Raw genomic sequence first — 23,000 nt, 5'->3', positions numbered from 1 at the left:
TTGCCTACATTTAGGCGCAAAAAAGCTCCCATGGTTCAAATTCACATTGAGCACCTTATGAAAATTGGTTTGGAAAATGCATTCGGGACTAGTTTTTCCATAATTTTAAATTTAAAAATGAATTTAATGATCAATCATAATAACAACAATAAAAGCCCTGAATGCAACAGAAATAGCCAGCAAACACCGAGCATCAACGGAAACAATTCCCCCACCGGAAATGGGATGCCATTCAACAGTAATAACTAAATCGGTGGTGGCTCACCTTTCGCTACTTATCGCTACATTTTGTGCGGCTTCCGTGAAATGCTCGTTACGTTTAGAGCACTCATTTCGCTCGATTAGAAAGAAGACGCCAAAAAAATTTGTCCATCCATTTATTAACATCTAACAATTTTACCCGAGAAGCACCTGAATAAAGGGCCGTAGATGATGAGGGGCACAGCAAGCCTTACACTCGCTCTAACTTCCTTTCTTTAATGTGCTGTGAAGAAAAAGGAATGCAAAAATCAAAACGAACCTTCACAAAATAATCTCGGCATCGTTGGGGAAAGCCTCCGAAAAACCAGTTCGACTTTCCCACGGTTCACTAGGCAACCTTTTGCGTTTGCGGTGGAGAAGCCCTTCTTACGCTGCCGCAATGGAATTCACCAAGCACAAGGCCATAATGCGTGTGTGTGAGTGTGAAGGGATAAAGAATTAAAAAAAAAACAACGGAAAGAGCTCAGTATGATCGAGCTACCTTATTTTGTTTACAGATAAGGTAATCGCTAACAACACGCAAGATAAGCAAACCCACCGGAAGAAAAAGGGGTGAGAACGGGAAAAGAAAATTTGTTTTTCCTCTGCTGCATTCCCGAACGGGGTAAACGGGTTGCCGAATCAACCGGCTCGTCACCGGTGATCTGCCGTACGATTCCGTTAACTGGTTTGTTGTGTTTAATTTTATCTTCCTCGCGCTCGCTCTCCCTCTCCCTCTCCCTCTGTTCTGACCCTGCTTGTTGACTTTTATACGCACACATCATCTGCCATGCGGTTCCGTGGCAGATTCGTTTAGCTCGCTTTGCTCTCTTTTTGTACGGATCCTGGATTGGCTGCTGCTGGGCGTGCACCTGCGACGGGATTCATTTGGAGCCTTCAAAACTTTCGCTTTGAAGCCGACGCTCATGTTTGCATGCTGTGTGTAAACGAGGTTCGTCATATTTGGCGTGGTTGGTTCTCGTTGGGTCCGAGGGTTTTTTCTTTCCCCCATCTGGTGCTCAGCAAAGCGAACTGTTTTCCCCAAAACATGATGATGCTGTTGATTGCGCGAGCAGCGGATGTGATGCGATGGCGGGAGTTTTTCACGGGTGACCAGCTCGGTTACGCGATAATGATCCTGCTAGCAACCGATTCGTAATGGAACCCGATTGGTTTGGCGTTCCCACGGAATGGGCTGTCGAGTTGTTTGACTTGCTGTGGGCAATGGGGAGGGGCGGTTGAAAACGGGGGATGAAGTTATTACCAAGAATTGCTAAATGTTTCCATTACGCGGAACGATTCTTATCGTTGGTTAGAAAACTTTTCCGGTAAAGGTAAAGGTTAGATTGCTATTGACTCTTTGGTCGTTTCGAGCGAGATGCTGGGAACGAAAGGTAGCTGTGGAGTTTTTTTTTTTGTGTTGGTTTGGTGGGGAGAATTTGATTGTATGGAAAACGATGTTTATCTGTGAAACACCAGGCGTCTCCATCAAGGAAAAGTTTCGTTAAACGTTTTGTGAAAATCAATGTTTCATTTTACCGATCAGTAATCAAAAGCTTAATTTTAGATTGGATTGCTTGGTTGATTGAATTAGCATTTTGACGGGAATGTTTCGGGGTTGGATTTAATTTGCAATTTTACCATTTCTAGTTAATTACTTATGTTTATTGAAATAATAGTTTACTTCACAATCAGCTAAAAGTACTCATCATACTCTAAACTAAAATTATGATAAAACATTAAAATAGAAAACAGTGGTCAGTTTGGGAAAACGACACCTACACGCAATTTTCCAGCTAAATGAATGCCCGGTTTTCCGCGTCATTGTAACTATAGGCCTCCGCATGCTTTCTCTTTCTCTCTCACGCTCTCCAATTACTTCTGCATCCAATTTACCGCGTTTACCTTTTCTTGTGGCAGTCAAAAAGCTTATCGTAACCGGAAACGTTACCGCCGTTTGCATCCAACCAGACTCTGTGGCAAATGTTCTCGTTTTTTTGTGTTATTGTGCCTTCGCTGTCCATTTTAAGCATCATCGCCCCCAGCCGGTGTACCGGGTTTTTGCGGTTGATAAAAGTAGGCTTTGAAATGTGAAAAGTCGGAGCAAGAAAACCCGAAACATTTGCTAACAATCAGCAAGAACTTTGCAAATGTTTTTGAACCCACGTTTGTGTGTGTGTGTGTGTGAGTGCTTTTTTTTAGTTAGAATGTTCAAAAGTCCTTTCATTCGGTATTGTGGTCATCCTTTTTCTTCAACTTCTCTTCCTCTTCCTCTTTACAGCCCCAGCATCAGCGGCTGCTGCATAATGTCCACCGTTGGAAGTAATAATTAGCGAACGAAACTCTCTCCCCACTTTGCCAGAGGGTGGCTTTGTTTTCGCCGTTTGTGGGCATCCCACCGACGATAAAAAAAAACGGATCCTCTCAAAAAGCTCGACCACAATCATCCCGACTACCTTCCCAGAAGCGAAGATGATAAGTCGGCGATTTAATCGATCGGAGACGGAAGCGGTTAACGGAGGCACGTTTGCCACAGTGTTCTAGCGTTTCTAGAGAAGTCTTACAAATTGATTTGTCAGGAAACATCCCGACAACAGGTACCGCAGGCGATACCGGTCTGGAGAGGCATAATAACCCCATTTGAAGATCCACCATCGTCACGACAGCCAACCTGCTGCTAGCATTCATCAAACGTTCGGCGAACAAGTAACAAACGCACCCAACACCACCATGGGAACCGAGCCGGGGACGACCAATTCCTCCGGTTCGGGTGGTTCCGGTTCGCGGGGTGCCAAAAAGCGTGACTCTTGGCACACGGCACCCGGAACGAATGGGACGTCCGGCGATGGTGGTGGACGCGATGAGCCACCCGATTCAGCCGACACGAAAGAGGCTGCCGCGAACGGAAGCTCGGCCACGACCAAGCCCACCACCGAGACGGCACAGATCCTGCAGAGCGGCAAGGAGCGGAACATGGTGGTGGCGTTGACGGGCGAACGGCGACGGGAAACCTGGAGCCAGAAGGCGGAGTTTTTGCTGGCCGTGATTGGGTTTGCGGTGGATTTGGGCAATGTGTGGCGCTTTCCGTACATCTGCTACCAGAACGGGGGTGGCGCATTTCTCATCCCGTACTGCATTATGCTGCTGTTCGGCGGGTTGCCCCTGTTCTACATGGAGCTCGCCTTGGGACAGTTTCATCGGTGCGGTTGTCTGTCCATCTGGAAGCGCATCTGTCCGGCGTTGAAAGGTAAGTGGCTCGCTCTGGGAGGTTTTGTCTGGAATATAATGGAACTAAACTCATTAGTTAAGTTAATCACAATAAGCTCGAGGGTTCATTTGGGTGTTTTTATTAACACAGAAAAATAGATAAAAAAGATGTAAAGAGAGCTATTCTCTATCTATAAAGATTGCTTAGAAAACATTCGCCTAAAAGTATGCAATTTGCCAGCATTTTTTATTTTCCGAGAATTTTGTCAACAGGGCTTCGGGGCGAGTTTTGTATTAAAACCCCTTGAGGTATATTAAAGAAAAAGTTCTAATGAGCAACAGATTTGTAAAAAAACCAGAATCAAAAGTTTATTGGAATGGCATTCAACTATAATGAGTTTACCATTTTCACTAATTACCCCAATCGGATTGAAGAGCAAAAGATCTGTTTTCTACACTTTTGTGTACAGTTTTCCCAAAAAATCTCACTTTCTCTCTCATACGGTCCTTCTGGGTTACGAGGGTTAAAGTGTACAAAGCATGCAAAAGACAAGATGTTTTGCCTGAACTGGCAACTTGAGGTCGTTTTCTTGTGGTAAAGGCAGTCGATACCCGATATTCTCTTATTGAAGCAGTATGGCTGACCGTTGAGGAAGGTATGACAACGTCACGCCAATAGCTCACCATCCGCGAAAAATGGTACGTGACATTCTATCGTTCCACTGGTTCGATCCAGTCGACCTGTAGCTACACAGCGAGTTTGGTGGAACGCTTTGCTCCTTTGCTTGTTTTTTTTTTTTTTTGCTCGACCCATCGCTAAAAAGCGGATGAGGCGGATAGGATGATCGCTATCGGATAGCGATGCGAGCAATCAAGCATCGTAGACAAATCAGGCCGGTTTGTAGGATTGATTTGCTGTGGGACGGTGGTTAGAGGCACCGTCGTTCCTACCTCCTTGCCGGAAGGAAGTAAATAGGTGAACATTAACACACGACGCATGTTCGGTGGCACGCAGACACAAACGCACGTGCCTACGGTATAATGGTTACAATTGCTGTTCCACTTGCACAGGACCGTTAGAGCGGAAGGAAGGCAGGAAGGCGAGTAGCGCGGTGGAGGTAAAATCAAGAAAATTTCCACTCACTCAGGCACCCCAGCTGGGGCAGGAAATGTGGTACGAGGATGGGAAGTGTTCCATCATTTAGATGATTTCCCTCGCTTTTGTCCGCTTTGCGCGGGTCTATCGAGATTTCGATTCTACGATTCCTTGAGCTATATTTTTCCTTCGGGAATCTCTCCTTTTTCGCGTTCTGTGCGGAAGGATTCCTAAGGATTTGCATATAGCAATGTGAAGCAATGGGTAGGAATGAATGGGATTCTTTTCATCCGACTGCTGATGTTGTTGTCGTAGATTATTGCACCTCTGTTACGGGGCCGTAATAAATCAACAAATCAATTGCACGTTGCTCATCAACCTGAGGCATCCGTTCACTGCGCGTTTTGATGAACATTTTCCGGAGCTTTGAATGACACGAGCTGGCGCTCGTATCCGCCGGTGGAGAGAGCTTTACACATACGCTTTTATGTGCGAGTGATGCTGATCCAGCGGGATGATCCTTCGACGGGCAAAAAAAGAAGCTGATAGCGTGATGATAGCGGATCATCTCTGATTTACGCAAGGGTTTATCGAATGGAAAAAAAAATCGATCCAGATGTAAGTGGACGAGGGAAAAAAACGCTTACAAAGAGAAGTGGATCAAAAAGTAACTTTAACTTTAACTTTTGGAATAAAAAAAAGAGTTTAAAAATATTTCAGTTCGCCTAAAGGTAGGCAATTTCAAATTGTCATCACAAAATTTAAAAAAAGAAGAAAAATTTCGTTTGCCAAACTGTTACAAAGTTCATTTTCAGAAATTCCTATTACTAGCCCGGTTATTGATTTCTTCTTCTTCTTTCTTCTTCGAAGGAAAATAGTAGATAGTTTCTGCTCCTTCCATTGCTTTACGCGAACACATTCATATTTTGTGCTTAATCCCACACTTGAACAAGCACCAGTTTTCTCTCGGCAGACAGCGAAAACCTGTGCTCACACAATTTACTTGCGAACGCAGGCGTGCAAACGTCGGCGAAGAACATCCGGCAGCGCAAAACGTTCACCGGCCCGGTAGCTAGGCAATAAAACACGTCTATAAACATTCGCTGCGAGTAATTTGAAAAAGCGAGCGAAAGCGAAACGGAATAACGGTGGCAAACGCACGGTACAACAACTTGACAAGTGCTAACGATTATTGGTTCAAGTTTTTTATTTGTCACTTCTTGCGCTGCGTCGTACCGTTGGTCTCTCGGTTGGTGCTTAAGGATTACTTCGTTCCTGCCGGGCGGGATGCTGCTGAGAGTGCGTCCGATTGGAGGAATTGGATCGGAAAGCTTAACAGCGGAGTGCTGTGAGCTGTGGATTGTTTTAGCAATGAAACGACGGTAGGTTTTGTTTTATCTGTACCGGGGGTTCTTTTTTTGTTTTTACCTGTTGCGAGGTGTTCTTGCTTCTTGGACAATTGAATTTTATTGAAGTGGTTCGTTGCAGTCACATTGAACGGGGAAATCACTATCTTAAGCCATTAAGATGCATATTCGGTGGTTAAGGAACATCGTAAACAGGTCATAATTATGTTGTTTAATACATTAACAGGAGTTACCAGGAAAACATCGATAGGCCTTGAGTTAATGTGATCGTATTATGGTCATGAGCTGTTGTGAACGTGTTCGGAATTGGCTCTCATATATGTGCTTAGTCTTACTGAATCTACTACATGCTGCATGTTTAATGGAGCGATCAGCAGATCATGAACATTGAGGTTATGTCATACAAATAACTCTAGACTCTCAAGCCCAAAGCCAGTTTTCATGTCGCCCATACTAACTGAGCAGCCAAGATAGCCACACTTTGAGGTGAAGTGATAAGTGTTTGATGAACCATGGCCCACGACCGCGATCAGTTCAGAAGACTCCTTTAGTAGACCAAGATTTCAAAAACCGTAATGATGCTGAATAATGTCTCGAGTATGTATTACACGATCGTGGATCGCCTTCAGTAAAACCTTTCCAACGTTTTTTTATGATTCAGGATAGACCTTATGACCTCCGATAGATTCATTCCTCTAGATCTCATCATTTAAAAACATTGCAAAAGGGAGTAAAAAGGAGCTCGGTTCTCAGGAGCTTGTCCAAGAGAACTGGTTATATCAGGGTTTCAAAAGGCCCAAAATATACTGTGTTGCGACATATCGCAGCCAGATCTATAGGTAAATACATCACTGATAGCGATGCCTACGTCTATAATATTGTGGTAAATCGTTTGTGTGATCGTTGAGGTGGCCTAACGACATCTTAGGACATGTCTGCCATTTCTGCCATTACTACACTTATTGTTACCGCGTAGCTGGATAGTCAGTTCTCACTATGGCGGAACGGCCAAGATGAGATCTGAAATCTGGTCCTAACGTGTGAAGACCAGTGCCGCTGTCACATCTATCACTGGGTCGCCAAATGATCGTTTTTCCCATTTATTCCAAAGCCTCTCGCAAGTTTCTGCTATCATAGGAAATCCACAGCTGAATGTTGTATGCACTATCATCGTCCTCACCGTATAGATTTACTTATGAAAGATAGTCCCCAACGGATGACGAACATTACTACTAGAAAAGGCCGTAACCAGGGGAATCTCTTCATATTTTCTCTTGAAGATTCTTGAGGATTTTCTACAGATCTGAACTTGAGAATTCTTTTGCCTAAAATTCTTATTAACTTTAGTTTTATTCAAACGGAAGACCTATCTGATGTTAAGCTACTTTGTGCTTGGACTTTATGCCGGGATCGTACTGATTTTATTATTTTATGGTTTTTTTACGCAAATTGATAATTAATTTTACTAAATTGAGATTATTAGACTAGCAGCTTTATTTGTAACTTCTAACTTCATATCTAATATATTCAGCTACATAGAAAGAATCAGTAGCTTCACCTTGATTATTGTGGTTTCTCATCTTCACCTTGAGCCTTTTGCTCCAGATTAAAACATTGATGGCAATTTCTTGCACAAAACCGCGAAACAAGTTCAAGTGCAGACGAACTTTGCACTACCTACACCACACCATCGACATCGGTTGCCCTCCAGGACCCGTTTCTGTACTGGCCAATGTAGCCAAGCCTTCAAAATGGATAATAATTTGAAATTGTTTTTGAATAGACAATTTAGCATCCATTTATCCTGCCAGGCCAAGCCTAACCAGTCAAGTGCTTGGCTCTGTGCGAGTCGGGCTACATCTTCGGACGTAACCCGCGCTGCCCTTTCTGCCCGGTACCGGGTTCCACTTGCTGCCACGGCAAGCAAGGTATTGATTGCGGAGATTGAAAGTTGGCAGGAATTAGATTAAATTTTGCCACCCTTTCGTGCGTTTTCATGCGCTCCATGGGACCGGATGTGTGAAATTTAGACATCCTCCGAGGGTTGATGAGCAGCTACTCGAAAATCAACGTCCGATGACGAGTGCTTCTGAAAGCCCGCCACCGCTCACAATCGGGCTCTTGTCTGCTTGTGCTTCTCTGGATACAGAAAAAAAAATCTGAAAAGCTTACGATATAACCTCACCGTCGGTCGGGAAGGCTTGATGTGATAAAAATTAATTTCAACCATCTTTAAGATGGTGATGGAGGAGAAAATGGATAAAAAAGAGACGGGTTCACGAAATATATAGAGAGGTTTCCCTAGAATGTACCGAGACAACAAGTGACAATTTGCTCGCTCGCACTGAAAACGGTCTGCCGGGAAAAGTGCCCCTATGACCGTGCACAAAATCGGTCGCAGAAAGTGAACCGCTCCAGTGATAACGTCACAAACAATGACTATTCCATCGGCTTCGGCAGGACCAGGAAGGCGTGCTTCCTCGTCCACGCCCGCCAAGACGATGATGGTTAAGCTTTAGCGTGGGGAAGTTGGTGGATTTGTTGAAATCAGACTTTCATAAATTATGAACCTGCACACCGAGATGACAGCCAAGCCGGGCCCGGCAGAGCGAATATGGCTAATGCGTTCATGCGGGTTGTGAGTTTGTAAATTAATTTCCACCACGAACACCGACCGACTTCCGGGCGTACAGCTACAAAGGATTATTGCTTCCTGCGAGGGTGTGTCCATGAATTTGTGTACGGGGCCATTTTTTGTGCGCGCGTGTGTGTGTGAGTCTAGGGCGGCAAACAGCCTTCGTCATCCAGCTTAAAGTGGGGCGTTTCTTTTACGAGTTGTTACGAGCAATTAATTCACTCATCAGCTTCGTAGTGATAACCCCCTCCTCCCTCGGGGAAAGCTCCAAAGTTGGTCCGCAACAAACCCGTGTCTGCCGTCCGTCGGCTCTGATTAATTGTCACCGACGAGTATAGTAGTATTGATCGAATAAGAGCGTAGTATCATCAGTTTGGATTGTACTACTTCTTCGAGTCTCAAGAACAAAAAGGCAGGTCAGTCCATTTTGTGATTAGCATCGAATACATATACAATAACAGGCGCTTTCCGGTCCATTAACATTTTGCGCAACAAGAGACACATTGGCTGAGTTGAAATACATTCGGACGATGACTTTGATTTGAGCCGTGTTCAGCAATTCATCTACCGGTCCCTTGTGTCCCCTGGTGGGCTCGTCTCCAACAATCGAACCCGAAACACCCCATGAAGCGGTAACTTGTTGAGCTTGTTGCATTTTCATTCGCCCAAGCAACAAGTGCCTAACCATTGTGGAAACCGGCAAGAGTGGTAGAGCTTGGTCCCACGGGCAAAGAAACCCCATGACATTGCAACGCAAAGTAAATCCCACTCGGCCGCTCAAAGTCAGTGGTTTTTAGAAAGCCCTGGCAAACGAATAGAATAAGAATGGAGGAGTCGTCGGGGGAAAAAAAGTTTGTGCCACCAGAACACGGTTCGGTTTACTTTACCCTAGAAAGAACGGACGAACGACACTCGACAGTGCCTCGCAAGTGTTTACTGAGGGCTAAGAACACGGGAACAACTGCTGCACATGCCCGAGAACCGCAAACGAAATGAGTGTGTGAAAGAAATTTCAGACCACAGTGCAACGGAGATGTGGTGTGTGTGTGAGTTGGTAAGAGAATTAAATCCATTGTGTAAACTCGTGACTGCTGTGGGCGCGTACAATACACCGGACGACAATCTGGGCCGGGAATCGGACAGAAAAAACAGCGGTCCGGATCCTCGCTTCTTTTGCGGTTGAAACGAAAGCAGTCCGTGGCTTTAGTGAATGTTTTGCGATGGGACTTTGGCAGACCGGACCGGTACCGGATAAGTCGAAAAAACAGGGCTGTTAGGATGAGTACCTGTGGGCATCGATTTTATGTAGGGGTTTTAAATTAAATGCTGGACAAAATTTGGAGTGACATCATTGGAGATGATGTTACTGCAAAGGATTAAGTGTGACTTTGATATCGCCTATCCTTGTTGTTTGGTTCATATTTTTATGTGCCAACAAATTGGTTGGTGTTTATGGGATGCTTTTGGGCGCAATTGGACATTATTGATTATAAACCAGGAGCCCCTCTAATGGCCCAAATCTGTAACGCGTGCTTTACAGTTGAACATAAAATCTGGGCTACCTTACCGTATTCGTTCGTCTGATTGGGAAATAATTCGCTGGACCCTCAAACGAGTCCTCCGGGAGGCACATGAGCTCGAACCTGGTCTTGCGGGTAACCAACCTTAATGGCACGGTAACACATTTTCGTTGAGTTCGATGTCGGGCTCGCTGTTCAGCTAGGCACGTGGCCACCCGGTAGGGGTGACAATAAATCGGACCGGCGCTCACCATCGTAAATCACCTGCCACCGAGCCCGGACGCTATCCGATTTTATGCGTCACTGACCAATAACTCAATCGGATGTAGTAATATATTTTAAAATCGCCATCCTTTGCCGCCGGGATGCAAGTTTACGATTCTGCTGGAACTTGCGAGCTCTCGTGCCGTACTTAATCGATGGAGTTCGTTTGTGTTTTTGTTTTTTCGCCGCACAGGTGTCGGCTACGCTATCTGCCTGATCGATATCTACATGGGCATGTACTACAACACCATCATCGGGTGGGCCGTCTACTATTTGTTCGCCTCGTTCAGCTACGAGCTGCCCTGGACCAAGTGCGGTAATCCGTGGAACACGGAAAACTGTTCACCGGTCACGGGACGGGTCAATGCGACGACGCTCACCTCAACGACCACCACAGCAACGACGCTCCTGTCATCGATGGCCACGGATGCAGCGTCAGCCGGTGTGACACTGGTTGCAGCTGCCGTGGGCAACTCGACGATGGCCACCACCACCATGCACCCGCACTACTACCACAACAGCGAGCAATACCTGCTGTCCAGCGCACTGCCCTCGATGCTGTCCAATTTGACGACGAGTACGGTCGCGACCGTGGTGGAAGTTGTCCGTGAAGGACCGGCCCTGTCTAGCCCAGCGAGAGAATTTTTCGAGTAAGTAACAACGGAACGGAAAACAAGCAATTGATGATTGTGGTCATAAAATGCTGCATGGTGGAGATGTCGACTCATAAAATCGTGGTTAGAAAATACGGCTTCTTGGTTGGTCTGTCTAGCGCTGGGACAGAGCCATTTTTCCTACGGTAATAAAAGTAGCCTCGTTGTCACGTTTTGATCCATTCTCTTTCCAGACGCCAGGTACTGGAGCAGTACAAATCGAATGGGCTGGACTTTATGGGTCCGGTCAAGCCGTCTCTCGCTCTGTGCGTCTTCGGTGTGTTCGTGCTGGTGTACTTCTCGCTCTGGAAAGGGGTCCGTAGTGCGGGCAAGGTGGTTTGGGTGACGGCCCTGGCCCCGTACGTCGTGCTGCTGATCCTGCTGGCTCGTGGAGTAACACTGCCGGGTGCTGCCGAAGGTATACGCTACTATCTAACGCCACAGTGGGATAAGCTCAACAATTCTCGAGTAAGTACCGAGTACCTACACCAGGTCCCAGTTTGATATCGCCTTCAACTTCCAACCTCAATTTCGCAGGTATGGATCGATGCAGCATCACAGATCTTCTTCTCGCTCGGACCCGGCTTCGGCACGCTGCTAGCCCTCTCGAGCTACAACAAGTTCAACAACAACTGCTACCGGGACGCGTTGCTTACGAGCAGCATCAACTGTCTGACCAGCTTTCTGGCCGGGTTCGTAATATTTTCCGTGCTGGGCTACATGGCCCAGGTGCAGAACAAATCGATCGAGGAGGTAGGGCTGGAGGGTCCGGGCCTGGTGTTTATCGTCTACCCGGAAGCGATTGCCATGATGAAGGGTTCGGTGTTTTGGTCGATCATCTTCTTCCTGATGCTGATCACGCTCGGCCTAGACTCGACGTTCGGTGGGCTGGAGGCGATGATTACCGCACTGTGCGATGAGTATCCGCGCACGATCGGCCGTCGTCGGGAGCTGTTTGTGTTGATTCTGCTCGGGCTGATCTACATCTGTGCGCTGCCCACCATGACATACGTGAGTATAATGCTTTTCTGGTACTTGTTTCTGACATTTGGAAGATGTTACCTGCTAAGAACAGAAAACAGTACTACATGAGTGTCGGTTTCAGTGATATCTCTCATTTAAGTCTCCTCTCCGTACAGTGATGGGCATTTGATTTCTCAATTATTTGTAGCAATTTTTCATATCAAGTCATTCGAATTCTTGCTTGCTCTTTCATCAATAAACATTCCACGGAGTGTCAATAAACAAATGGCAATGGAATGCCGATGGTTAAAAAAACAAAACGAACAGGCAGGAACTCATCTGTGGAGTGGAAAAATCAACAAGCATCGGTAGAAAAGCAGGCTTTTGAAGTCAACATCAATTGTTGATTGCGGTCAGCAGAGTTAGAAATAACAGCTATTGAAGAGAAAACAAGAAAGAAAAATCTTCAACCGTTTTCTGGAAACAACTGACGCGATAAGATTGAAAAGAAAAGAGTACTCACTCACTCACGGAGTTCAATTGAACGGTGAGGAATGAGGAAAGCCTCTCGAAGGACATCGTAAAACGCACGATGCCACCGTGCCCGAGTGAGTAAGTGGATGAGTTGGCATTGATGGAAGTATCTGTTCGTTCGGTTTCCCGCAGGTTGCTGGACAGATAATGACCCACTGGGTGGAATGAAAGAGGAGAAAAAAGAAAAACAAACAAAAGTCTACTTAATGGCCCGGTTGTACCATTCTACCCATTTTGCTGGCCCAGATTCCCCAGAACCGTCCCGTAGTCGATGATAAAGGAAGTGCCCGGCCACTGACCATCCCCGGGAAACACTTCACATCGGTATGGGCCGGCATTCTCACAACATTTGAATTGATAAGTAAAGTTCCTGCCTCCGCCACCGGCCATTTGCACAAACACGGTACACCAATGGTCGGCAAGTGATAAATAATGTTCCAGAGTTAATTCAATCACTTACGTGATACGTGCCGACGGAGGTCGTGTATTCGGGGGCTGGGAATCCACCGAGAGGTGGTCATGTTTTTATGCATGAGCCAATGGGGAACCGTTTAAACCATCCGCTTCCGTAGCTCGTGTGCCGGTTGTGTTGGATGGATACGATTTATCTCGCAACGGTTGCTTCTCTCGTCCTCTTCCATCGGTAGAGGTGTGTCCTAGATGGAAGCGTCAAAGCGGACACGGAAGCGGATAACCTTTTCCACATCATTGCACTGGGGATATGTATCTTTCTTGTGTGTGCCGGCGGGCTACATACATTTAATCCTACAATCAACTAAATGTGCGAGCGTAGCAAGACTCAGCAGCGCGAATTAGCAAGACACAATTTATGTGCTTTTAAACGCGTCGGGTCATCATGGTGCAATAATTGCAGTCGACATGGCCAATGGATATGGAAATAATGCTTTTTCTTCCATCATTTTTTGCAGGGTGGCGTCTATTTGGTAAACTTCCTGAACGTGTACGGTCCGGGACTGGCGATACTGTTTGTCGTGTTTGTGGAGGCCGCCGGTGTGTTCTGGTTCTACGGTGTGGAGAACTTTTCCGCGGACATCGAGCAAATGTTGGGCAAGAAACCATCACTGTTCTGGCGCATCTGCTGGAAATACATCAGTCCGACATTTTTGTTCGTACGTATTGAAGCCCAAAATTGTAAACGACTTTTCTTCTTAAACAGCAATACTTTCGGTTCCAGTGCATACTGATATTTTCACTGCTCGGATACGAGGAAATGCTGGGCGAGGAGTACGAGTACCCGGAGTGGAGTGTGGCTGCCGGTTGGGCATTGACACTGTCGTCGGTCCTTTGCATTCCAACGTACATGATCTATAAGTTTTTGAGAAGTCCGGGCAACTGTAAAGATGTAAGTATAATTGCTATGATAAATAAATATTGTCAGAGAGATAGTCGGAATTTATTACCGCCATTATTTCAGAACAAAAATGGTTGATTTTAAGATAAAAGTTACTGGAAATGCGAAACGCCTCGCTCTGGCTGATACCCATACACAAAAAGGGTGACCGCTCAGTATGTTTCAACTACCGTGGAATCTCAATGCTTTGTTCCAAGGTCCTAGAATCCTTAGTTCACTCCTCCATTCTTCCTGAAATAGTCCCCGACCTTTTCCCTCATCAACATGGCTTCATCTCTAAACGCACTACGTCCTCGAACCTTATGCTCCAGCTGCCAAACCGATGTTATTTACACGGATTTCAAGGCGGCTTTCGACAGTCTGCCGCTGGACCTACTGATGGCCAAGCTTAATAAACTTGGTATCGGGGGTCAGCTACTGTTTTGGTTCGAATCCTATCTCATTGGCAGATCTTACAGAGTTAAAGTGCTGCAGATTCCTCCGGTGTTTCACAAGGGAGTGTCCTCAGCCCACTCCTGTGTTTGTTGTTTGTCAATGACTGTGTGTACTCCCTTCCTCCCAACGGTTATCTGCTCAATGCTGACGACCTCAAAATTCACCTTCCTGATTGTCGTTCCCTGCCAGTTTTCCTTAACAGTTTTTCCGTTTGGTCTTGTAATAACGGTCTGGTGTTATGTCTCGATAAATGTTGTGTCATTTCGTTCGGAAGATTCCTTAAGTTCCACTTCAGCTACACCCTTCATGACACTGTCATAAGTCGAGTAACCTCAGTGAAAGACTTAGGTGTGTGGTTGGATGAGACTTTCTCTTTTAGTGTTCATGTTGACCATGTTATTGCCAAGTCCAACAAATCTCAAAAACAACTCAGAGACCCCCTCTGCCTAAGGGCCTTGTATTGTTGCTGGGTTCGATCCACTCTGAACTATGCCGCCGTTGTTTGGTCTCCCCCAGGCTCGACCGCAACGGCCAGACTGGAGAGTGTGCAGCGAAGATTCACCCGCGCAGCTTTTCGTCGCTTCCTTACTGGGTTTCAAAAGGCTCTCCCATCATACACTGTTCGCTGTCGGCTTCTTGGGTTTGACTCCATTGAAACTCGACATTCCCATTTCCGGTCTTGCTTCATTGCCACCCTCCTCTTCCATGACCTAGATGTTCCATCCCTTCTATCACAGGGATACCCTCTTTACGCCCCATCCCGCTATCTACGTGACAGACCTCCTTTATACATCCCTTCCCGCCATACGCGTTACGGTTCAAATGAACCTCTTCTTAGAGCGCTCTCTGACTTCAACAAATCGTATCATCTGTTCGACTACAATATCCCTGTGTCCCGCTTTCGTTCACGTCTACGTGAGTCCTCGTCCTTGCGTCTACCTTAGTGTTTCGTGTACTTTGTTGACTTCCTACTGTTTCTTTTCCTTATATTCCTTAGTTATTAAGTAAATTTGTGAACCCCTTGCGGCAGACAAATAATGTAAATAAATAAATAAAACTAGTAGACTCCACACGGTCTCTTTCGTAGCAAATTATGTCGCCTAAATGTATGCAATTGATGTATTGTTTCTAATCTCGTTAGCTAAAGGTCAGTAATAACGGTAGATTAGGTTTGGATTTAGAACGGTACTGGCTTTCGGTCCAACCTGTGTTATAGATTAAAGGCACAGACCCAAAAATATTGTTGATTCACATAAGATACAAATGATTCGAGCCTTTTTATTTGTGTGATGAAATATGGGAAGAAATTGCATACATTCTGGCGCTCAAACTTTCAAGGTTTGTAAGGAGTTCGCGACGAATTAGTCAACTTCAAATCTTTGCTGAACTGCAGTGCAGGATACAGTGAAACATTTGCAGATATAACTGGAACCTTTTCAATATGCTTTACTTTGCCCAAGCAGAAGTAGAGACTTTTTAGATGCCCTTAAACATTACAATTTATTTGGGAACTTTGGCAATGATTCTTTGGCTGCATTCTTTTTTTATGCAGTCATGTGCGCTGTGTGCCCGAGACAGTTTTACTTCTATGACTCTATTTCCAATCCATCACAGCTGATTACTAATTATTTGCCTTCTCTCTCTGCAGCGCTTGAGACTCACGTTCAAACCGGAACCGTTGATACCGACGGCTATTCCCGGCCAGCTGTACACCGGCACCGCCGTCTGACATGATTGCGCGGAAGAAAGCTACATGCGGCGTGGCATCTTTGTGCGCCTCGATTCACCAACGAACTCCTGCTGTTCCCCAAACGTCACCATTACCGTCGCTAACCATGATCGTCGTTGTCGTAGTAGTAGAAGTAGTAGTACTTACCGTTGTAATCGCGAACGTAGTAGAGGCTGCCGGCGAAGCAACAGCAGCAGCACCAGCTGCACTAGCAGCAGCAGCAGCAGCAGTAGTTGTAGCCATCATCATGTTGGTAGTAATAGATGTACTCTTGGTAGGAAAGGGCGATGCGCCTGCGTTGCCGAAGGCATTGGTCAATATGATAGTATACGTGTTCGGGCAGATGAAAGCAACTCGCTCTGTGGAGCGATCCCGGTTGCGTCGGCCGTGTTGCTGCTGGAGGATACGCGCTCAACCCCTACCGGTTGCTATCCGTTCGGGCTGAAACTGTCGCAAGCCATTCCGTGCTATGCCGCGACGAACACGTTCCGTGGGAAGTTGACATTTCCGTTGGCCACCGAATGGTTGGTGTAGATCTGATCAAATCAGCGTATGAGAGAGGGAGAGAGAGAGAATCATGAGGGCTATTGAAGGAATTGGCAGCCGTCCGTAGCAACAGCCATCTGCGGATGCATTATGCTGCCCGCTCTTTCATGTGCCAAATGGGACATTGGACGGATCCTGTCGAAAGATCTACACTCACCCATTCGGCGGATAGATAGTAAATTGGAGTTGGAATTATGTTTAGGTGTGGTAAGCAAATCTATTGAGCTTGTTGTGAGATTACGTTCAACTCAGGACTTCTACGTTGATTTGTCCCTTACCTGGCAATGTTGTGCTACAACGTTGATGTTGACAGATTGAAGCGAGAAGTGAGAGCATAGCTACAGAAGGATCGTTAAGTAGATACAATTGTTTGAAATAGGACCCACATAGAGCAGATAGGAAGTCTCCTACAGTACGAGAAGAAAAAAAAACACATCTTAGGAAAAATCATGTACGGCTACCGGACATATTGCAAGTTGTTAGATGCTTTTATAAAGTTTTACATATTTCTAGCGGTCGATGCATTTAATAGACTAATTGGAAGAAAGTATTTAAACGGATATTTATATCTCCATATACTAGAATTTATATATATACCAGTGTTAGGCTAATATACCGTGTGCAGAGTAAACCCCCGCTGCTGAATGTTTGCATAGTAGAACTATTTTTATGGAATCTAACCGTAGCGCCTAAGTATGTACGGGACGTCGCATTACCTGCGGCACACCAAACACAGATGTTGATGTCAGATGGAAGCCAAGCAACGACCACGAACCCTGTTTACAAACCTGTACAACGCATCCTTAAGGACCGCATCTTGAGGTATCATTCGTTCATCGAACACTTGTTTTCTTGCCTTTATTCTACGCCAGTGTACCGCAGTGTTTTAAACTCTCCAAACCCTACTAGTGGAGAGGATACCAGAAACGAATGCTCTCCAAGAACCGAGTATTTAGGAGTCGGGTCAGGACAATAGCAATCGAGCAGCAACACAGCCATTTGCTGTTCGGTTGGGTTGAAAATTCGAATGCGAACAATCGAAATAGAAGAGCAAGATGTCAGTGGTAAGGGGAGCATTTTTGTTTCTTGCGGTTTGTTGACAAGTGCAGACGGATGAGCCGAGGCCCTACAGGAATCTTGTCTTTGGATCGGAAAATAGTAACACGGACAATAAAGTTATTTGATGTTTTTTTGTTTTGCTTTCATAAGTTTAACACACGGAGTACATTTAGAATTTAGCATAAAAATAAACATCCGAATCGGTGGAATGAATGATGATTTCTCAGCTTTTTTTTCAGCAAGTTGATCTTCGGGCAGACCCCAGTCAGCTGTCAGACTTCGAGAGTCTGTAGACCTTGCTGCATTTTATCGGTACTTTTCAAGGGGAGCTGGAATTTTTCTATCCACTTCTAGACCTTCAGAGTTGAATTGGGAATATTTTAGGACTATGCAGACAATGCATCTTCTTGCTGAAGGGTTTCAACGTGCTGCAGCCCAGCTGGGAAGCAACGATTGAGTTAAGAGGAATGATATTGATGTGGTATGAGAGTTCCGATACCTAGCAGCTGATCGTGATACAAATTGTCCGGGGAATCGTATCTACTGCGAGCTACATCAATTCCTGCAATTCAGAAAACTTGAACAATTCCATTCCATCCTCTCCTGAAAACCCGTAAATTGGACAAGAAAGTTGACGGTACCCATCGACGTTGATGAGGTGACCCAATAAACCTTTGACAACCGGAGGTGCTGACGATGGTCAATCGATCGAGCCACTACCGTTCTCGACGAATCTTTCTCTCGCTTTTTCTCTTGCTTAACGACCTCCCAGGTCATTTCTACCGTCTCTGGCTTTCTAGACTAAATGATACTTCGTAGATGGATAGTGGTCATCGCACGGAAGGGATTTGAACCCTGGTATGGAGACCGGCGCCGTTGTCGCCTCTATCACCGAGCCGCCCCAACCTCGACGAATCGCTCTAACCATCGAAATCTACTGAAATAAAAGCAGACGACACACATCGACTCTGACGAGGCGGTGCCCAGTAAACCGTGGACTACCAGAAGTGCGAACGATGGTCAATCGATCGAACCATCGATCTACCGACAAAAATGCTGACCACCGAAACGCACAACGACGGCAACCACAAGACGGATCGACCGACGAAGCTTCTAAGTTATTTAGGACCAATGTTAGACAAATAAAGTTCATTTCGGTCCATTAGTTAGAGTGCGAGCACGGAAGGCGGAAGGTCTTTAGATTTTAAGTTTATTAGCCTTTCACCGTATTATGCTTCAGTCCTTCGACTCGATCACCTACAGCGTCTCGCATTCAACGCCCTCTATATGTCAAAGTTTAAACTAACAGCAATTGTGCTGTCAGTTGATTACTATAATCAGCAAAAGGGATAGGGCGGCCCGGTGGAAGATGCGATAGCGGCGCGGGTCTTAACACAGGAGTTAAAATCCCATCTGGGCCGTTCCCTTATAGTGAGGACTGACTGACTATCCAACTATGCGGTATCAGTAAGTAAGGTCCCGGCGCCCTCTATATGTCAAAGTTTACAGTAACGCCGACTGTGCTGTGAGTTGATTTGTAGTATTACCAACACTACAAACGCTGCTAACTCAGCTACCATTCAATCACGTTTCTTTCTTGCTCCTTTCATTTCGTAATTACTTAAAAACTGCTGTGCTACCGAAAAAAGTTTGGTCTTCTATTTTAAACAAACCTTTACAAAGCCAATACAAACATTGATGAGAGTCATCTCAACACAGCAGGATGACACACGAATTCGAAATCGTTGTTGAAAGCCTTATTGTTGCACAACACACGTTAGACGAAGCTCAACACGCAGTGACGCGCAAATTTCAGTAAAACAACTCCTAAATTTCCGTAAATTAAACCCAGCCTTCCGGCTGTTTGTTAGACAGTTGCACAAACAAGATGACGACATTGCCTATTAATACAAACAGTTTGGTAAAGCAAATTTGGTCTGCCGAAACCGTGGTATAGAATGTTCGAAAGGCTGATTTATCGTAAGCCTTCATAAAACAAACAGAGTCTGCGTCTGCAAAGCCACGTGCTGTTAGTCTAATTGTTCACCGGTACAAAAACAAATCATTATTTATTCAACCAGCTTCCTACACACCCGCAATGCCTCGAATGAAGCTGCGAATGGTCGGTGCTACAATCTTCGCGAATCCTGCTGGCCACGCACTGTTGCAGGTCGGATTGGTGAAGGAAATGATTCCACTCAGCCGTCCGCCACACACGAGCGCCCCGCCGCTGTCTCCCTTGCAAGTATCCACCCCGTTACTGTACTTGGCGCAAATCATGCTGAGGAATGGAAAGAACCAATCGCGCTCGTTAGGTACATAGAAGGTGATTTCACGAACCTTTTCATTAACGGCCGGCACTTACTTCGATGTAACACTTTGCGATGGGAATGAGGCCCATGCGCGAGCGCAGGTCTGCTGCGACACGACGTCCATGTTGGCGTAACGCAGGTCGTTCGTAGGAGCCGGACCGTTATAGTTAGTGCTTCCCCATCCGACCACGTGGCATCTCGTACCGGCAGATACTTCCGCGGTTTGCAGTGGAATCGGAGCCATATTTCTTCGGCCACTGAAGCCATTTGCAGTGACCGTTACGATGGCCGCATCGTAATCAGACGTACCGGGAAAAGCATTGGGGTTGTAGCTGGGATGGACCGCGATTCGCACCGCTTGGATTAAGGTACCACCGACGTTGGACATTGTACTACCTCCATACACAGTTACCTGTGGTACGAATAAGAAAAACCGCCGTCGAAAGCTTTGTTTTAGGGAGTGAGACATTAAACGGGCTGTGCGACTTACCCTTGAAGGTGTGTTCCGATAAGGAAACACACAGTGGCCAGCGGTGAGAGCATGCGATGCTGTAATAATGCTAGCACCGCAGAAGAATTGATTGTCAAAACGCAAGCTCAGTGCGTATTTGTGATCGGTAATGTACGTCCCAACACCGTTGACTATCCGGCCGGATTGTGATGCGCCATCTGTTCCTGCCTTGGCCGTATCGTCTGCCCGCACTGCATTGTTGCAGAACAACCCCAAGAGCACTAGTCCGATCACACACTTCATCGTTTCGTTCCCCTCTACACAGCTATGAGTGCTTCAGAATGTCTGTGCCGGGTTTTTAAGGCCCAAAATCCTCGCCAAGATTTAAGCAGATGTTTTGGGGACTTAACGGTGTACGTGTATTGTAAGTCGTCTGATCACATAAAGACTCTTTCCAGAATTGCCTGTTTTGCTGTTCAATTATGTGCTTCAAAATTGCACTCTAATGGTAACGCTACATTTGTACAAACAGTGTGAGGATCTGCTTACTTCCTACTAGACGAAAAAAAACTGGACTGTTTGTATTTTGGAGCTTTCCTGCACCATGCCTATTTTCTGTCAACTGTTTATGTGTCGCATAATCAATCCTTGTGGATACAGTGACGGGCAATAGAATAAAACTTGTGAAAGCCTTAAAATCTGGTTCCAATTCTATGGTATGGGATATAATCTCCATGAAGATGCTCTACTGCTCCTTTTTTAACCGTGGTGGAAACCTACGGGGACCACCTCCTGGGTACTGCCGGATTCTTACCGGCAAAAATCGCCTCGGACCTTCACGGTAACTCCAAGATTACCAACTAGGGTATTGCAACTAGAATGACGGTAGAGACGTTTTTGTCCATAAGACACGTCTCGGGGCCGCGCTATGACTACCTGATTAGGGCGTCTGGCGTGTCAGTTTACGCTCATCAATGGATGCTGTATGAACTAATGGGACTCCAGCATCTTAGATGACGTACTACCTGCAGGAGTACGCCTGAGGAGTGCAAAGCTTCACTACAGTTTACAGCTGCGATCCTTGACCATCCTCAGTACCTTCTCTTTCAACGCGAATGTGTCGCTGCTGTAGGCGAGACAGGATGGTCTTGGTCGCTTCTGCGATACTTCGCCAATTGCACCGGCTGAACGGCGAACAACAGTAACACGTGGGCATTCAAAGAAGCCCGAAACCCGAAACGTCGCAAAGCCCAGACGGAAAGCTCGGGTAACAGCTGGCGTGTCCAAACACCTCCTGCTGCCACTACAGTAACGAAGCTTCCATCTCCGCTGGTCTAGCTGATTTAAAATCACACCTGGTATAGCGGCACCGGAGAATTATCCCCGCGACCACACAGGAAGAGTCGGACGAAGCAGTTCGGAATGCGCTAAACACTCGCTGCACCAGTGGTCGGGAAAAAGTATACTAGAGCTCTCCGATGCACCTGTTTCTCGAACAAGGGGGCGAAGATAGCTGCTTCGCTTCGCACCTTCGCGGCCACAACTGTAGCGATTACTCTACTGCTCCTTGGTTCGATCAGTGCTGGAGTATGCCTCCATTGTATGGTGTCCTTCTGCTGTTCGATCCCTGGCTCGCTTCGAATCCGTCCAGTGCAAATTCACCCGGTTCGCTTTGTGCTTCTGGAGAGTTTGAGTGGACTACGACGCTAACGTTCAGAGACTTTTTGATTCGGGACTTTTGGACTTCCGAATCGACTCCCCAACGCTACTCTCTGGACTCGACATATACGTCCAAAACAGGCCGTTTGTGGGGTGCGTACGTAGCTGGGACACGAATTAGCTCTGTCCGCGTGAAGCCTCTTGCCGGTTGACGAGAGAGAGAGAGAACGATCGCACAGTGAGATCGTCTTTCGGTTCACAGGGTCAGGATGCGTGAGGACTGATCATCTGGCTGCCGGACCGACAATGGCGTGTTGTGCTGTGGCATGCACGCCTAGTTAGTTTTAACAAATTAATTACATGTTTTATTTGTCTTATTATAATTATTCAATGATTCAATGAAAAGATAAAAAGTTAAAATTAATCATAACGGAGGAAGAAATACGATGCTTCCTGACCAAAAACTGACTATTCGGCGATAAAATGCTTAAAGCCTACCATCCGACTGCAAGCAGCTTTACGCGACTTCTAGTCCTGATGTCATCGCAACGCCTTGACATTCGGCACAAAAAAATGTGTGACGATCGCTTTAAGCCGCTTAGCCTAGCTGAGGAAACAGTGAAACTTCCATGACGGGAGGCTTTCCTTGAATGACGAACTGGAACATGTCGTCTCCAGCAGCAGAAAGATGCTTGGACTGATCATCAATATGGCCCGCGAAAGACACTATACAGGCTCTGTGGCCAAAGTCTGTATAGATGCTTCCCCCCTCCCCCCCTCCCACTCATTGTGGGAGCTGAGTTACGCAAATGGGTATCTTTTTCAGATTTTTTACTATAGTTCTTTATAGATTTATGATTAATAATTATTATAAATTATTACTACAAATTTTTTCACATTTTTGCTTAACTTTTACATAAATTGGGTGGTGGGGGGTTGATGCTACCAATTCACACTT

At 46.0% G+C, this 23,000-nt stretch overlaps 2 protein-coding genes across 10 annotated transcripts in view; one reads left to right on the top strand and one right to left on the bottom strand.

The window, feature by feature from the left end:
- Positions 1 to 17,775, top strand: part of LOC118506124 (sodium-dependent serotonin transporter) — a 33,832-nt gene extending 16,057 nt beyond the window's left edge. For all 9 annotated transcript variants that reach the window (XM_036042851.1, XM_036042850.1, XM_036042858.1 and 6 more), the window contains 7 exons: positions 2,522 to 3,487; positions 10,523 to 10,979; positions 11,177 to 11,450; positions 11,520 to 11,993; positions 13,409 to 13,609; positions 13,675 to 13,842; positions 15,935 to 17,775. In XM_036042851.1, coding sequence (XP_035898744.1) covers positions 2,971 to 3,487; positions 10,523 to 10,979; positions 11,177 to 11,450; positions 11,520 to 11,993; positions 13,409 to 13,609; positions 13,675 to 13,842; positions 15,935 to 16,015 — 2,172 coding nt within the window. In that variant the 5' untranslated portion in view covers positions 2,522 to 2,970 and the 3' untranslated portion in view covers positions 16,016 to 17,775. The remainder of the gene's footprint in view (positions 1 to 2,521; positions 3,488 to 10,522; positions 10,980 to 11,176; positions 11,451 to 11,519; positions 11,994 to 13,408; positions 13,610 to 13,674; positions 13,843 to 15,934) is intronic.
- Positions 17,776 to 19,257: 1,482 nt separating this feature from the next.
- LOC118506123 (trypsin alpha-3-like) lies at positions 19,258 to 20,725 on the bottom strand. The gene is made up of 3 exons (XM_036042849.1): positions 20,423 to 20,725; positions 19,986 to 20,344; positions 19,258 to 19,901 (listed from the first exon to the last, which is right to left on the bottom strand). Exons 1-3 carry the CDS (start codon positions 20,684 to 20,686, stop codon positions 19,706 to 19,708), a joined length of 819 nt encoding a protein of 272 aa, XP_035898742.1. The 5' UTR covers positions 20,687 to 20,725; the 3' UTR covers positions 19,258 to 19,705.
- Between the last annotated feature and the right edge of the window lie 2,275 nt (positions 20,726 to 23,000).

Source organism: Anopheles stephensi, chromosome 2 (genome assembly GCF_013141755.1).
Source record: "Anopheles stephensi strain Indian chromosome 2, UCI_ANSTEP_V1.0, whole genome shotgun sequence".
In the NCBI taxonomy this organism is placed as follows: Eukaryota; Metazoa; Arthropoda; class Insecta; order Diptera; family Culicidae; genus Anopheles; species Anopheles stephensi.
This window is presented reverse-complemented; position numbering and strand designations above follow the sequence as displayed.

What these genes read in the sequence shown, in the direction of transcription:
- LOC118506123 (XM_036042849.1), bottom strand. Translation starts at nt 20,686, where the DNA reads ATGAAGTGTGTGATCGGACTAGTGCTCTTGGGGTTGTTCTGCAACAAT. An exon ending in ATCGGAACACACCTTCAAGG is followed by an intron (nt 20,345 to 20,422) that starts GTAAGTCGCACA and finishes TTCGTACCACAG; the next exon opens with GTAACTGTGTATGGAGGTAG. An exon ending in TCGCAAAGTGTTACATCGAA is followed by an intron (nt 19,902 to 19,985) that starts GTAAGTGCCGGC and finishes TCCATTCCTCAG; the next exon opens with CATGATTTGCGCCAAGTACA.